Genomic DNA, 15,395 nt, shown 5'->3' on the forward strand with positions numbered 1-15,395 from the left:
CGGGGTGGTGCGCTACACGTGGGCTGCGGCAGGTAAGGGGCGGCTGTTGCTGCGTGTGGGTTCGCGGGCACGGCTCTCTCTGTGCTGTCCGTGAGGGAAACAGAGATCACGGTCTGAATCCCGCTCTTGCTCATCCCGCTCGGGGCGGGGCCTCATCTGTACCTTTGGGAGAGGGCGAGCCGCAGGGAGCGGCTGCGCGGCCAGGAAGGCCCGGGGCAGCGCCTTTCCGCCTGCGGGACCTTACAGAAGGCTCTCTTTTGTGCTTTCATTGTCGACTAAAAGATGAGAACCGAAGCAGGCACGAGGGTTTCCTCAACAAAAGGGGGAGCGTTTCAGGTGCCCCGCCGGCCGCTGCTGTCACCCCCTCGTAGGCAGCGTCCCCAGAGGGGCAGGGGCCATGCCGCCCCGGGACTGGAGTGCCTTGGAAGGATCCTGTGGTGTTACGTGGAAGATGAAGGGATACAAAGCCGGTGTGCCTAAGCATGGCCTCTTACTTACATGGAAATCCACCTAAACTGTACTGTATGTACATTACATCCAGAGTCTAGAGGAGGGCCACTAAGATGATCAGATGACCTCTCCTATGAAGAAAGGCTGAGGGAACTGGGCTTGTTTAGCTTGGAGAAGAGAAGGCTCTGGGGAGATATCGTTGTGGCCTTCCACTACTGAAGGGAGCGTATAAATGAGGGGGATAAAGGAGAGGGAACAGTTGTTTACGAGGGTGGATGGTGATAGGACAAGGGGGAGTGGTTTAAACTGAGACAGGGGAGGTTTACGTTAGATATTAGGAGGAAGTTTTTCACTCAGAGAGGGGTGACACACTGGAACAGGTTGCCCAAGGAGGTTGTGGATGCCCCATCCCTGGAGGCATTCAAGGCCAGGCTGGATGTGGCTCTGGGCAGCCTGGTCTGGTGGTTGGCGACCCTGCACATAGCAGGGAGGTTGAAACTCGATGATCATTGTGGTCCTTTTCAACCCAGGCCATGCTATGATTCTATACATGTCTTGCTGGGAAGGATTTTTGGAGAATAGATGTTTTTGTGACAGTAACAGCTCTGAAGTTGTTAAAAATAAAGAATAAGGTCACTCCTTCATCACTCCAGTAACTGTAGTTCGGTGCGTGTATGCTTCTGATTCCTCCATCTCTCAAAGTCCGTGGTCTCTGATGCTGTTTTCCTCAGTTTTGCAATCAGAGATGTGGACAGGTTTCAGAGGAAGGGAACACCAGATAGGCCAGAATTTGCAATATTGTCTTGAAGCTGCACAGTAACATCTTTTTTTTTTTTTTTTTTTTAAGAATGACAGTCAATAAAAAGAGAAGACAAGTTCATGAGGAACTTGCACAGAAAAAGAAAAAAGTGAGAAGCACAGGGAGCCATACTGTCATTAAAACTGAGAAAAGAATTCAGGCTGTCACTGAAGCAGAGGATGATGACTGGTTTGAGACAAAAACAAAGGTAAGGGAGAAGGAAAGTGTGAAAGAAGATGAATGTTCAGACCAATTAAATCTGAAGAAGAAGAAAAACAGAAAGAAGAAGGTTAGCTTTGAATTACCAAAAGAAGCTCGTTCAGAAGACTTTGTGTATGTAGAAGAACATCAGGTTTTAGAACAAGAAGAATCAGAGGTAAAATGTTCTAAAGGTAAAGTGTTCAAAAAGAAGAGAAAAAAAGACCAATGTCATGCCTTCCTATCACTGGAGCGTAAACAAAATAGTGATGTGGAGCTTTCAAATCGTTATTCAGATGATATTCAGGAAAATAAATTTGCTTTTGCAAAAAGTGGGAGAAATAACACTTTGAATTTGAAACTGGATGGTGAAGTAAGTAAGAAAAAAAAGAAAGACACTTTTTCTTTAGCATTAGCAGACATTCAGGACAGTGAATATAAACAGTCTAAAAAAGATTGCAAAGAAACAAATGTGCACACTTCAGAAGGAAGACCTATTACTGATGAAAGTCATGGAACAGATACTATCCATAACGATGGGAAGGGTTATAGAAAGAAGAGGAAGAAAAAGAAAAAGAAGTCTGACTCCTTTTTGCCACTAGCTGGTAATCAGAACAACATCTCTGCAGTTCATTATAGTCACATTGCATTAAGTGACTTTGGAGAAAGTCACAGAAAGGGAATTAACTTGACAGAAAAAGAGGAAAAGGGCACTACTGAGAACCCAGAAAGTATCAGAGAGAGAAAGAAGAAGAAAAAGAAAAGCAAAGATGTTTCCTCCTTAAAGTGTAAAGATTATCAGTGCTGCAGTCAGAGAGTTCTTGACGAGCGTCTCCCTACATCACAAGAAGTTGAGTCTGAGGAGGAAGAGCTGTCTGGGAGAAAAATCTGGAAGAAAAGCAGGAATAATAATGAAGCAACCAAGAAGAAAAAGAAAAGGAAGATTCAAAAAGATAAGGAAACAACTTTTTCAAAAGTTTCTTTGAGCAATGACTGTGCATCTAAAAGCCAAAAAATAATGCCCCTAGAAAGCAACAAAAAGAACAAAGGGAGGAAAATGAAGCCAGCTGAATGTGTCACAGGGGACACTGCAGGTGATAACGTGTTATGCAATTCTAGTCATATGCTCTCTGAGAAAAAAAGGAAAAAAGTACCAGAGGACTCTGCTGAAGAGTCAAGATCAAATGCAAGTATCAGAAAGAAAAGGATCAAAATAGAAGACAGGGGAGTTAACACGTTGGTAAGTTAAGAAGGTGCCCTTCTGCTTTGGAGCTGAAGGCCTCTTAGGCCATCCATACCCTGTTTAGTAGCTTCTTCTGTCTGTTCAGAATGTTAGGTTACACTTACTTAAGTTAGTAAGGGGATTTCTCTGGATTTTAAGAAACAGACACAGAGCATTCATTGATTTTAGCATGCCGTGTTTGTGAAATGAAGGAAAGTATGTTTTTTAATGCCTAATGCCGTAGTCATTTAGTGTTTCAATTGTGAATATATAAAATGCCTAAACTACCTAACAAGCAAGTATGAGAGCAGAAAGAATGCTAGTGTGTAGAGTTACCCGTGTTCTTCTCTTTCACTTGCTCCTATCAAAGTCATAACTATGATACAAAACAGCATTTTAATACTACGTCATTTAATCAGTTCAGGTAGATAACATTCTAACTCTTAAGATTTTTTTTTTTTCCAAGATGGAAAACTGCTGGAACTGTGTAGTGCTAGAAAATGGGGGATTTTTTAGCCAATCAATGCATAAATTGTGATAGAAGATCGGGGAACAACCCAATCAAAAACTGGAACCCAAATTCTTAATGTGAGATGGGTGGAAAGCTGTGCAAAACAAAAAACAAATAGATTCAAGAGCTGTGTAACTATTAACTTGAGGTAAATGGAACTGCAAAAGGAAATCTCCTTCAAGAGTCAGAGTACTGCCGTTTCTGTGGTGAAGCAAACATGGAGAGAACCTGATGAAATAATAGGGGAAACATCTGTTTGGTGTATGTAGAAGAGGAAAATTTGAAATACGGGGATTTCTTCAAAGCTTTTGAAGAATAAGACTATTGCAGTGTTTTCTCCTTTTGACCTTTCAAAGGGTAAAGTCTCTTTGAGATTGTTGGACATTATTTGGATTCCTGCAGCTGCTCATGTATAAGTGGAGTCAAGATGAGCCTTATGATGATAAGTAAACTTTTATACTAGTGGTAACCAAATATGGAAAACACAGTAAATGCCTTGTGATCTACTAAGGAGAACAGGGGTGGGGTGATGCATATTTTGGTTCTCTTTCCTGTATTCAGTTCTGTACATTAGTAAAAAGGCATTTCAGAGAAGTTCACCAGATTTAGAACTCTGGGTAATTGGGATATCTAGTTACTGCTAGGCTCAAAGACACTGCTGGAATAAATGGCCAATCATGTCAGCCTTGCATTTAATTGTGTTTCAGTCCTGAACCATTTTCTGGGCTGTACTGCATGACATGCTGCTGCATGCCTTGAAGAATCCTCTTTTGGGTTTCTGCAGCAAGCAGAGTAGTGGCTGTTGTGGAATCACACCCGCTTAATATCAAAGATTTGTATTTTCCCATTGGATGCTGTTACAGCCAACTAAAGCAAGGGGAAGACTGAGATAATCCAGAGGGAGAAATAGGATGGTTACTGAATGTGTCGGTTGATATAAAACATGCACAGCTAACTCCAGCATCGCTGTATGCTGACATAGGGACATTTCTGAGGAAAGTCAGCATGAGTTGATTGTGCTCCCAGTGAACTTGTATACTGCTGGCGCTTCTCAGGCCGCTGTATGCTGAACCTCTATCTGTGTGATGCAGGCGGTTTTCAGTTCCTTTGTTAAAATACAGAAATAGAACAGAAGGTTCCTGAAAGTATTTTGCCAATAAATATTCCTTGTTGTTATTCCCTCCTTTGGAAGATGTCCATCAGAGTACCAGCAGCTTGTACAAGCACCCTGGGCTGCAAGTCTGCATATGCAGGGGAGGGGAAGTGCCAGTGGTGGGCATCCCCAGTTCAGCCCTCTGCCACGTGGATAAATATCTTCACTGGTGTTTGTGGGAGCAGGCTGGGATCTTACGCTCATTTTTTTGTAGACATTAGAAGGAGATAACTCTGAAAGTGAACAAATTCTGGTCTGTGTAGTGTCAGGCATTGTGCTTAGGTGGTTGATCTTCACTGCAGGGACATCACCACAACACATGGGATTTTCTTCCTTGTAAGAAAGTACTCAGCTTCAGAGTGAAAGTGCTACCACAGTGCCTTGTGTGGCTTGTGCTTAAGAGATGCTGTAACTGTTAAGGAGTCCAAGAAGAGTCAGATGACAAATAGAGCAGATGCACATCCAGTGTCAGAAGACTTGGTGCACTTCTTTGAAGTTGTCTGTGTGTGAGAATGCGCTCCCCTTCCCACAGCATGGGGGACGTGAGGCTGGCACACCCCCGGATGGGATCGTTACTGCCTTTCGGTGACCTTCAGCAGCTCAAAAACATACTGCAGATTAGCCCAGATGAAGGTGCACTGCTCCTCCCTGCCTGTCTGCCTCTGGCCCTTCCAGCTAAAAGAGAATCCAGCGCAGCTGTTTGCAAAGTCCTGTCACAGCTGCTTTCCTGCTGTTTTAAGAGATCTGAATAGACAGTACCAGGCCATCTAGAAGTAAGTTTTTTTTTTTTTTTTCTTTTTCAGTTAAGAGAATGAGCTCCTCTTATTGTAGACAGCATTCTTGTTTTTGATAGTCAGTGTAGTTGTGTGTGAAAGCAGCGCACAAAAGCTAGTTTGGGAAAATGAGGTAAATCATTCATGGCTTTAGATAAAACTGTAAACCTTCAAAAAAGTAACAGCAGCTTCTGCTCACAGAAGTATGTTACAAATCTTTTCCTTGTCTTAATGTTCCGTGGCTATCTCATGCTTCGATTACTGTGTTAGCTGTATCAATAGATCTTCCCTCTGGCCATGTTTTCCAGGTTGGTCTAAAGCTTATGGCTTTAATTTACCACTATCCTGGACTTAAAACTTAACCCTATTACAATGGGCACCCCAAAATCTTAGCACAGATTTGGGAAACAAAGACTGGTGGCAGTGATCTAGAAACTGCAGTCAGTGGGAGCAGGCATTGCTGAAGGGCTACACTTTGTGGAAGAGTTATCAGTAATGGGCTGCTTATTGGCTCCTGCTGGCCTGCCTGTCCCCTCCTGCCATAGCTGCTCTGTCAATGTGAGTTCCCTGTTCCTCACTCTCAAATGTGGAACTAATGTACTGATGCTGCCATTATAGGGGCAGCTTATGTACATGTCATGCCTCTCCTCTTTCCAGACTGGAAGCTTTCTGGGGACCGTCATTGCTTCTGCGTTTGTACAAGACCAAGCACAAAGCAGATGCCTCTTGAGTGCTTTTTGTTTGGTTAGTTTTTGTTTTGGTGCTGGTAGTGAGGTCAACATGCTTCAGGCCTGCCATGTGCATTCAGATGGGCCATTATCTTACCACTGTTGGGTTTTTTTTTCTTTTTAACTTTCTACTTTTGCCCTTTATTTCAATTACAAATCTCAACTTCTACAATAGCTTTTAATTTGAAGTACTCCTGCCTGCAAATATTACTGCACGTGTCATTGATACTGGCAGGTCCATTTTAACATGTGAATCAAAAAGTCCCTTATGTTCATTGCTAAAAAAAAAAATTAATCATATACAGGTAGAGGTTTAGCTGGAATTTCCAGCTTCAATCTGACTGTTTCTTCTGACCCCCAAGTAATACTGCTCGTTGCTTAGTGATTTCACTGCTTACTCCTGTGTAAATTAATTAAGAAGAATGGATAATAATATTCATGTGAGTTTTTCCCTGTTTTACAGGAAGATGTGGATGATGTAACTATTGTGCAGGAAAAAAAAGGAAACTGTGATGAAATTAATATAGACAAGGTATGCCTTATCTCAGTTAAGCATGATTTAAAGCAAGTAAGCTTTTAGGGTGTACGTAGAATTTGTAACGAAAAGAATGCCTTCTGCCAGTCTATGCTAATATTTTCTTAAGTAGACCTCTGCTTAAGATTTGCTTTTGCTCTCATGGGTTAAGTAAAAAATGTACAGCTCCACTCAATGTCAGAAGCTTCTAAGTAGCTTATTCAGTTAAATAAAGGTTCCTTTGCCTCTCATCGCTGCTGGCAGTTTCAGCATAGCTGTTACCTGCAGTTAGAAGGTTAAACATATCTTATACTACAGAATGTCCATTGAAAATAGCACTAGAAAATGCAGAGCTCTTAAGTGGAGTGTGTAAGAAGATCATGTGCAACTTTCTTAATTATCCTTGCAAAATACTGGAGACAAATAATCGTTTTAATCTTCCCTCATCTTCTTACTGTGAATTAAGCTTGTGTTGCTTTTCTCTGTATGCTAGGTGAGGCGGCAGGCTCTACAAGAAGAGATTGATAGAGAATCTGGAAAAACTAACTTTTTCAGTCCCAAAGAGAACATGGTATGTATGAATTCAAACTTTGATCTGATGGAAATACTTTGTCCCAGAGCCACTTCCTAATGGAAAAAAAAAAAACAACACTGAAAACAGCATTTTTTTTTCTGTTTGTGGTTTGCGTGTGGCGTGGCACAACCGTTCTCCTTCTGATTGTAAATTTAAAGTCATGCTATTGAAAGAATTACAATTCCAAGAGAATCTGGGAGCTGACCTGTGAATTCTTAACATCAGTTGGAATTTTTTAGAGGTCTGATTCCCATGATGAGTACTGAAAAGCAGTGTTTTCTCTGGTTCCTCTGGAGATTTGGCTACAAAGAGTTGCTACAAAGCCATTTTCTACTTACTGTGAAATATAAATGATTCTAGGCCATGGTCATAGCTGTCACTGAATTTTATCTCAATTGCTATCTGGAAGAATTTGCAGACATTCAGAAATGGAGATGCACATGAAAAGGTGAGAGCAATGATAACTGACAGTACAGGTCTGCAGTATCTACAGGCAGTACCCTCCTAACTTAATTTCTACATCATTTTTCCACCTCTTTGAAAGACTATTCTTTATTCTTTGCTTTTGCATTGTACTCAGCCTGCCTTCCGGCAGGTTTACCTCTCAGGTAACTGTTGCAGCAGTGTTCAGCAGGAATAATAAGATTCAGAAGGAGAGAAAGCTTTGCTAAAAATGTGGGATTCTTTAGTTGTTTGCAAAAGTTTTGCTCAGGACTTGAAAGGCCACTAATGCCTTCCTACGACCTCAACAAATCCCAGAAACAAGTCATGTAAGTTTTATGGAGTGGGAGGCAGACTGCAGTGAATCCTGAACTGCAACTATTTAGTAGTCTCTGAAGGGAAAAAGACTTCTTTGGCAGGGGATCCCAGTTCTTTGGTGTTGATCTGTCAATGTTTATTAATACATAGAAGAATAAAATCTATGAAAACTAATTGATGGGCTTCAAAAGGAGAGAGCCAGAAATACTGCAGCAAAAGTTATGTCCAGTGCTTGCCAGCAGTTCACTTAAAAAAAAAAAAAAAAACAGGTTTGACAAGCCATAATTATTTCTGCATCTGTGCAGATAGGTCTCCTGTTCCAAAGGGAAGACTTATTTATATATGTGTGCATTTGTGTCACAGAGCAGGGTCTATATGGCAGCTTGTCCTTGGTTTCTTTTTTTTTTTTTTTTTTGAAGTATTATGGATAACTTTCTTTTAGTATCAGTATCCTGGCCTGTGATATTGGAGGATACTCCAGCTCTGCATTTTTATAACTTAAAACACCTGTTACAGCTTGCCTTCAATATTGCATTGCATGCTGTGTGTCATCTTGGCTGTCTGGTGAAGAACGACTGTTTCACGTAAGCTACAACTGTTTAGTTGGAAGGATCTCAGGCTCACATAAACATACGACTAATTTCACATTTTTCCCTGTGATGTAGCCAGATCAGTCTGTTTAATTAATGATCAAACATTCTTCCATTTAATATCACCCCCAATTATAAAGAAAAAAAATGGGAGTAGCAGTTCTGACAAAAGTAGTTAGAAATGACCACATAGCTCCTACTGCTGCTCAGGAGTCAAAAAAGATCCTTAGGTAATGAAGCATGTTCATAGCTAAGCCAGAAGTTCATAAGTGTCTTAAATCATACCGTCTGTCTTGGGTTATTCACAAACACGAATGGTTGAATTTTGATTCTACTTGGATGTTATCTGCAGTCTCAGAAAGGAACCAATATCAAGAACAAAATATCTGATGGAGTAATTTGTTCAAAGAATAAGTGAGAGGCAGGGTTATGGGGTGGCAAACTGCAAGGGAGGGGAGGTTCTAAGGGCATTACGTTTAGTCCTGTTGGTTATTTGCCCTAAAATTTTTGCACCCTTGCAGTCAAATTGGTAAGTAGTAAGATAAGAATGCCCTTGTTACTTAAAGCACACGAGCCAGATGGAATACTGTCTCTAACACTAATACAACAAAATAGTGGGGAAACAAAAGCTACCTAACCAAGGCAGTAGAAAAATTAAAAAAAAAAAAAAAAAAAGCTATAAGAAACAACAGAGTGAGAGGGAGATTGAGTCTTACAATTGTTTTAGAGTATGAGAAATATCTGCACAGGGTCTGGTGCTCTGAGCAGAGAGCAGGAAAGCCAAGATTTGTAAAGACAGATGAAAAGAAGATTCTGAAAGTGCATTAAATGCTGTCTCCAGGTTAAGTGAACTTCTATGCTAATGAAGCTGCACTTGCATTGAGTTATGGCATTCTAATTAAACTCTGCAAGAGGTGCTGCATGTGAATGACTGCTTCCAGCAGCCTGTCCTGTTGGGTGGTTTTGGCTCATGGTACACAGCTGGAAGTTGTCAGTCGTGGTGGTATTTTAGTGTTCATCTCGTTGTGTGGATTTCACAGGATACAAAGATTGGCCAGTGGAGTACAGCTGCTTTTCAAAGTTCTGAGCGAGGAATGAAATTTCTTCGACTGATGGGCAGTTTCAAAAAGGGCTCTGCACCTCGGGAAGATCCCTCTGTGACTACAAACAAATCGAACATGGCTCTGAACAGGGAAGGGGAGGAGAAGTTACATCAGGCTCTGAAGATGGAATTCGATAAAGCAATGGACTTGAAGCAACATAGAAGAATTGGTCTTGGATTTCAACCTGCTGCCAACAAGAAAGTGTACATAGACAAATATGCATCTAGATCTATAAAATTTGAAGATTAAAACTGAAGTAATAGAAGGAATGAAAACAGGGAAATTTATTTTTCCTTTCCACTTATTTTTATCTGAAATAAAATATGAAGTGTTCAATAAATTGTACTTACAAGGCATTTTTAGTACAAGTTTTCAGCTGAATATTCTAGTTTACATGGAGCTGTGTGCTCACTTGAACACAAATGGAGCTAAGAACAGTAGGTTCTCAAACCTTTCCAGCGTTTTCCAGTCAAGAGGAAGTTTCCCCTTAAAGACTGAAGATATGTGGACAGTGCCTGCAAGAAGGTAAAAATTGGTAATTTTTTTTTTTTTAAACAGATTTCATGAGTTTATTTTAGCTACATCTTTGTGACTCAAAAGGATTTTAATATTTTGTAAAATCTTCATATTTTTACACTCAATGTGCAGTACAAACTGATGGTGTTTTACTTGGAAGAAATATTACTGGATTGCCTACAAATTTGACGAGGGGAGACTTAAACATGAAAGTGGTTTCTTGAATATTGCCATCTTCATTACAATAAATATTCTTGAACTTCCTGTTTCAACATGCTCTAGCAGTTTGATTTTCAAGCAGCAGCTGTTACCTGTAAATGAAGGTAAATGCTTTGTGAGTAGGTTTCCTAAATTATAAAAAGCAAGGTGATTTTAATGATGTGTTTATGGGTTTATTATAAATGAATGAAATTTTTAATTTTCAGACTTTCATGCAACCTGCACTTTCACTTTTTGAGTACAAGCTATTAAGAGTGTACTGTGTGTGTTGTGTTCAGAATTGAAAGGTCCAAAGCAGTGTCTTGTGAGAAGTTAGAAAGATAGTGAAGAAATGTCCTGCATTCCATCACTGTCTGTGCTGTTTGTTGTGGGATATGGTGTTCTGTAAGTTTTCAAGTCATCCTGGTTCTTGAGCATGACAAGAAGACCATCTCTTGTGTCTGGGGCTGCTGTAGCAATGGTGGCCACCTTGCAAGGACCCTCCCCATGCTCAACGTAAGTAACTGTCTCTACTTACCATCTCATTGTTTTCTGTCCTTCCTGGTAAGATGGTGCCAACTAATCTGCTAAATTTCCTGTTCTTTTAAGGAAACCTTTCTTTGCACAGTAGCCTTTTCTATTGGACTGCTGTGCCTGAAAGCAGCTGACTCCTGGCAGAAAATACTGCAGAACAGGGTTTGGTTTCAGTATATTTTGGGCAAGTCCTAATGGGAAATGAAAAATCATGCAGGGGCTCCAGCAAAAGCCATACCTGGGGAAGGAGATACTGAACCACTTCCTACAGGGCCTGGACTTGGCTTTGAGGGAATCACTGCTTTTAAAGACTGGCTTCAGTGCCTTTCTGGGCTGCAGCTGTGGCTTTGTTTCAAGCACAGGTTCTGTTTTCTGATTAAAGACTAATGTTGAATTCAGGCCTTCAACTACTTGCCTGGCAAAAAATGCATTAAAATAATGGAATAGGTGGGAAATTGTCAACTGATGACTTCCTTTAAGAAGGGAAGGACAGAAGAGCATGTACAGATCTCTGCTGCAGAGCCAGTGTTGTGTATGTACTGACTAATTATGCATTGCTACTGATGAAGAGGCTGAAGGGGATAATAGTTCTACACTTACCTTTGGATGAGGATATTTTCCCCCTCTAGATGTATACGATGTGTAATGCTGTCGCTGAACTGTAGCTCTGTGGATGGCTTGACACCTTGCCCTTGAGTATGTTGTGTTGTAGTTTGAAAAACAAGGCAGACATCTGGGACAGAGTAACTTCATTCAAGCAGTCAAATTTGCTCTAGCCTGTGTATTGACTACATGCAGAAGCCAGACAGGTTTATAGTCAGTGGGATGCTTAAACAAAAATTAATTTTTCTCTAACATGGAAGTAAGCCAAAACCAGGTTATTAGAGTGGTGGGGCGAGCTTCGAGGCTGGATGTTTTAAGTTTGCTCCTGGTAACTACTTAGAGCTTTCTGGATATCACTGAGCTGTTTTTGCACTAACAAAAGCATTGGTAAAACACTTGAAAATCTTTCTCATGGCAGTCTTGCATCAATAAATAAAATGAAGCTATACTGTGCACAAAAGATGACAGGCAAAAATGGGTGTCTATGTGGGGAAAAGGAATGGTTGGTTGGGCTGTTTGTTAGCCTGTTGTAAGTTTCCCTTTTACAGCTCCACGCTGGGTTGGTAGCAGCACATTTACCCCTGCAGGACAATTTCTGCCATACCGCAGCTGCTCTCTGTGACCTACTTGGCTGGTTAGACAGCTCAGTTCAATCCCACTTACCCAGTTTCCAAGTCTAACAGAAAGAATCGTCCACATGCTGCTGAGAGTTGTTTTGTGCAGCTGCAGCAAAAAGGGAAGCTAAATCATAGTATGACATAACATATGTGCAGTACTGCCATCTCACTGTATGTGTAGGCTATACAGAATTATCTAAAGTATAATTGAATTGGGTACTGAAGGTTGGAAAGGTTCTGTGTCAAGCTGATGCTACTTAATAATTATCTCGTATTCCTTCAGTTTTACTCCACATATACGTACATACAGTCTGTATAAGGCTGTTACCAAAAAGTCCTTGTTCAATTCCTTCTATCCACAATACAAAATGTGTATTTTACATATGTACTCTACTTTAGAAATTGCTACAGAGATGAAAAGCATACAGCAAGAATGGTTTAGTAATTTGGGTGATACTTATCATCAGCCTGCTAAATCTGAATACATGGTTCTAGCAAAACAAATTATATGTTTAGCTGCTGTTATACACTAGACAGTCATTTGCTCATTTCCCCCCAGCTCCCAGTGGGATGGGGGAGAGAATCCCCCAAAAAACAACAACCCACAAAGTAGAATTTGAGGGGTTGAAATAAAACTATTTACTAAAAAAAGAGGAAAAAAAGAACAACAGATTTATATATATATATATATAAATATATGATACATATATACAGACAAAAGAAGCAGTGCACAAAGCAGTAGCTCACCACCCGCTGACCGATGCCCAGCCAGTCCCCAAGCAGCAGCTGCCCACCCTGACCAACTCCCTTTTTTCAAGCTGCTTCTGCATGATGCCATATGGTACAGAATATCCCTTTGGCCAGTTGAGGGCAGCTGTCCTGGTTCTATTCCCTCCCAGCTCCTTGTGCCCCCCGGCCCCCTCAGCAGCAGTAGAAGCTGAGAAACTGAGACGTCCTTGGCTCTGCACAGCACTGCTCAGCAACAACCAAACCATCTGTGTGTTATCAACACTGTCTTTCTCCTTAAACCAAAACACAGCCTCATACCAGACACTGCGAAGGAAAAAACAGCTCTATCCCTGCTGAAACTAGGACATCCATCTTAACAAAGAGAACATTTCTGTGCAAATGCATCTTAATATGTGACTTCAGTCATTAAAATACCACTATACAAAAGTACCAATAGATGCAAGGTCACACCATGATTGCTTGCCACAGGACAGAAATGGTCAGAATGAAATTTATTTGGTAGAAAAGCAGTGCACACAGCTAAATTACAACACAACTAGGTAATAAGTAACTCCTCCAGAACAAACAGGTGAGCTGCAAACTGCTTTATTCAGTGATATAGCGTGCTAGAGAATATAGAATACTCTGCATACATTTCTATTTTCCTTTGCGGACAGCATTTAAAGATACAAAACACTACTGAACTAAAGTGATACCATAAACACATCTGAGAAAATGTATATTAGAAATTAGAACAGTAACACTTGGTCCATTTTTCTCTTTTACTGAAACTGACCAAATGTTGGCAGCACTCCAAAGCAGAAGGACAACTTAGTAGGATTACTACACTGAAATATTGCTTTCTACACAGGAGAAATGCTGCTCTACAGGCAGGATGAAGTCTTGGGGCTGTGAATTGATCCATGCAGATTATCAGATTTTATTCCTTTGTCACTAAAATGACAACAGATTTGATTTGGAAAGGCTCAAATATCCTTTACTGAATCTAAACTGGATTTAAAATACAGTGGCAGAACTGGAAACAAAGAATTCAGATTACATTTTTGCACTCAGAACAATTTTACCTGTGCCCAAGTAAATCACACTAAGTAAAATTCAAACGCACTGAACTCCAATCAAAGACCAGAAGAATCAGCAATTTGTGGCCTTGGCTACATGCTCACTTTTACATAAGACTCCTTGGAAGAGGCATTCATCAGGTTCTGGACTGCAGAGGAAGGCGAAGGGCCAAGTCTGTGAAGTGACTCATGTCAGGTTGTTTGCTTCGCCTCTTGATGTATTCCAGAGTTTTTACCTGGGTACAAAAAGAAAGGCATTTTGAGATGTTTAGCCTTTGTCTTTTCTCATTTCAGAGGCAATAGTTTTGCTAAGGAAGGCATTTTAACAGATGTACCTCTGATTTCCCCTAAATTCTACTAGATACACAACCACTTGCTTCTCTGACTCCGACTCCGAGCTGGCGACCATAGAGACTTCTCTTGAGCAATGCTCTCAAATGCTCACATTCCAGTGTGTTAACATACAATTCCTCCACTACATAAAAATGCTGTTCTCCTTTAAAAGCTTACATTTTCTGTACTGAAAATTGCAGTACCCCACATTTCCAGGTCCTTTAATGTGTGAAATACTTTTAAAAATGTGAGAGACAGAGCAGATTGGTACAAATAAGTGAAGTTGCTTATTTAGTAAGAAGCATTTTAAAAAATAAGGTGGTGGTGTTGTTTTTTAACTTAGTTCAAAGCCCAGATAAAAAAAAGACAGACACTTGTAGGGAGATCAGGTTTATATAGGTGAAGAAAGGGGGATGTTCTGAAAGTACTGCCTCCTATTTCATTGCATTGGCCCACAGTGTCAGAGGCGGATGTTGGTGGGATGGCAGTAGAGGCTGAATCTTCCCACCAATACCCCATTACATTTTGCCGTCTTAGAGAGCAGTGTCTCACATGCAAGTGCAGATGAAACATAGGGGTGGAAGAAAGTGTGAATAAAATGGCACCCACTAACATTCAACAGTGTTTGTTGAAAGTCTGTGGAGACCAAACAGCGGGTGCTGACACAGAGAGGGATGGGTGGTGTGTTTCAGCATTGGCAACAGCAACATGAAAGACCATCCACATTCTGGACAGCCATGCACAGCTCTCACACCACAAAATGTCAATGTGCTCTACCTGGACTTCAGGAAAGCCTTTGACACTGTCCCCCACAGCATTCTCGTGGAGAAGCTGGCTGCCCACGATTTTGATGGGCATACATTCTGCTGCGTGAAACACTCGCTGGATGGCCAGGCCCAAAAAGCTGTGGTCAGTGAAATTAAATCCAGTTGGCGGCCAGTCACAGGCAGTGTCCCCCAGGACTCAGTACTGGGGCTGCTTCTATTCAACATCTTGATTAATGATCTTGACAAGGGATGTGCCCCCAAGGACTGCACCCTCAGTAAGTCTGCAAACAACACCAAGTTGGGAGGGAGTGCTGATATGCTGGAGGTGAGAAAGGCATTACAGAGGGACCTGGATAGACTGGATTGATGGGACAAGGCAAACTGTGTGAGTTTCAATAGGGCCAAGTGTTGCAAATCCTGCATTTTGATCCCAACAACCCCAGGCAGCCCTATGTGGAATGGCTGGAAAGATGCCTGAAGGAAAGGGACCTTGGTGTACTGATGGACAGTCGGTTAAATATGAGCCAGCAGTGTGCCCAGGTGGCCAAGAAGGCCAATGGCATCCTGGCTTGGGTCAGGAATGGTGTGGTGAGCAGCACTAGGGAAGTCATCCTGCCCTTGTACTCAGCACTGGTGAGGCCTCAC

At 41.3% G+C, this 15,395-nt stretch overlaps 2 protein-coding genes across 8 annotated transcripts in view; one reads left to right on the forward strand and one right to left on the reverse strand.

The window, feature by feature from the left end:
• The first annotated feature begins 6 nt into the window (after positions 1 to 6).
• On the forward strand, positions 7 to 10,162 carry KNOP1 (lysine rich nucleolar protein 1). The gene is made up of 5 exons (XM_004945463.5): positions 7 to 32; positions 1,298 to 2,687; positions 6,298 to 6,366; positions 6,842 to 6,919; positions 9,312 to 10,162. The coding sequence occupies exons 2-5, from the start codon at positions 1,299 to 1,301 to the stop codon at positions 9,621 to 9,623; spliced, it is 1,848 nt and encodes a 615-aa protein (XP_004945520.3). The 5' UTR covers positions 7 to 32; position 1,298; the 3' UTR covers positions 9,624 to 10,162.
• A 2,885-nt stretch (positions 10,163 to 13,047) lies between these two features.
• The window catches only part of C16orf62 (C16orf62 homolog), a 57,879-nt gene continuing 55,531 nt past the window's right edge, over positions 13,048 to 15,395 (reverse strand). For all 7 annotated transcript variants that reach the window (XM_040647443.2, XM_015294787.4, XM_025155368.3 and 4 more), the window contains one exon: positions 13,048 to 13,886. In XM_040647443.2, coding sequence (XP_040503377.1) covers positions 13,788 to 13,886 — 99 coding nt within the window. In that variant the 3' untranslated portion in view covers positions 13,048 to 13,787. The remainder of the gene's footprint in view (positions 13,887 to 15,395) is intronic.

The sequence above is a fragment of the Gallus gallus genome, chromosome 14, assembly GCF_016699485.2.
Source record: "Gallus gallus isolate bGalGal1 chromosome 14, bGalGal1.mat.broiler.GRCg7b, whole genome shotgun sequence".
Lineage (NCBI taxonomy): Eukaryota > Metazoa > Chordata > Aves > Galliformes > Phasianidae > Gallus > Gallus gallus.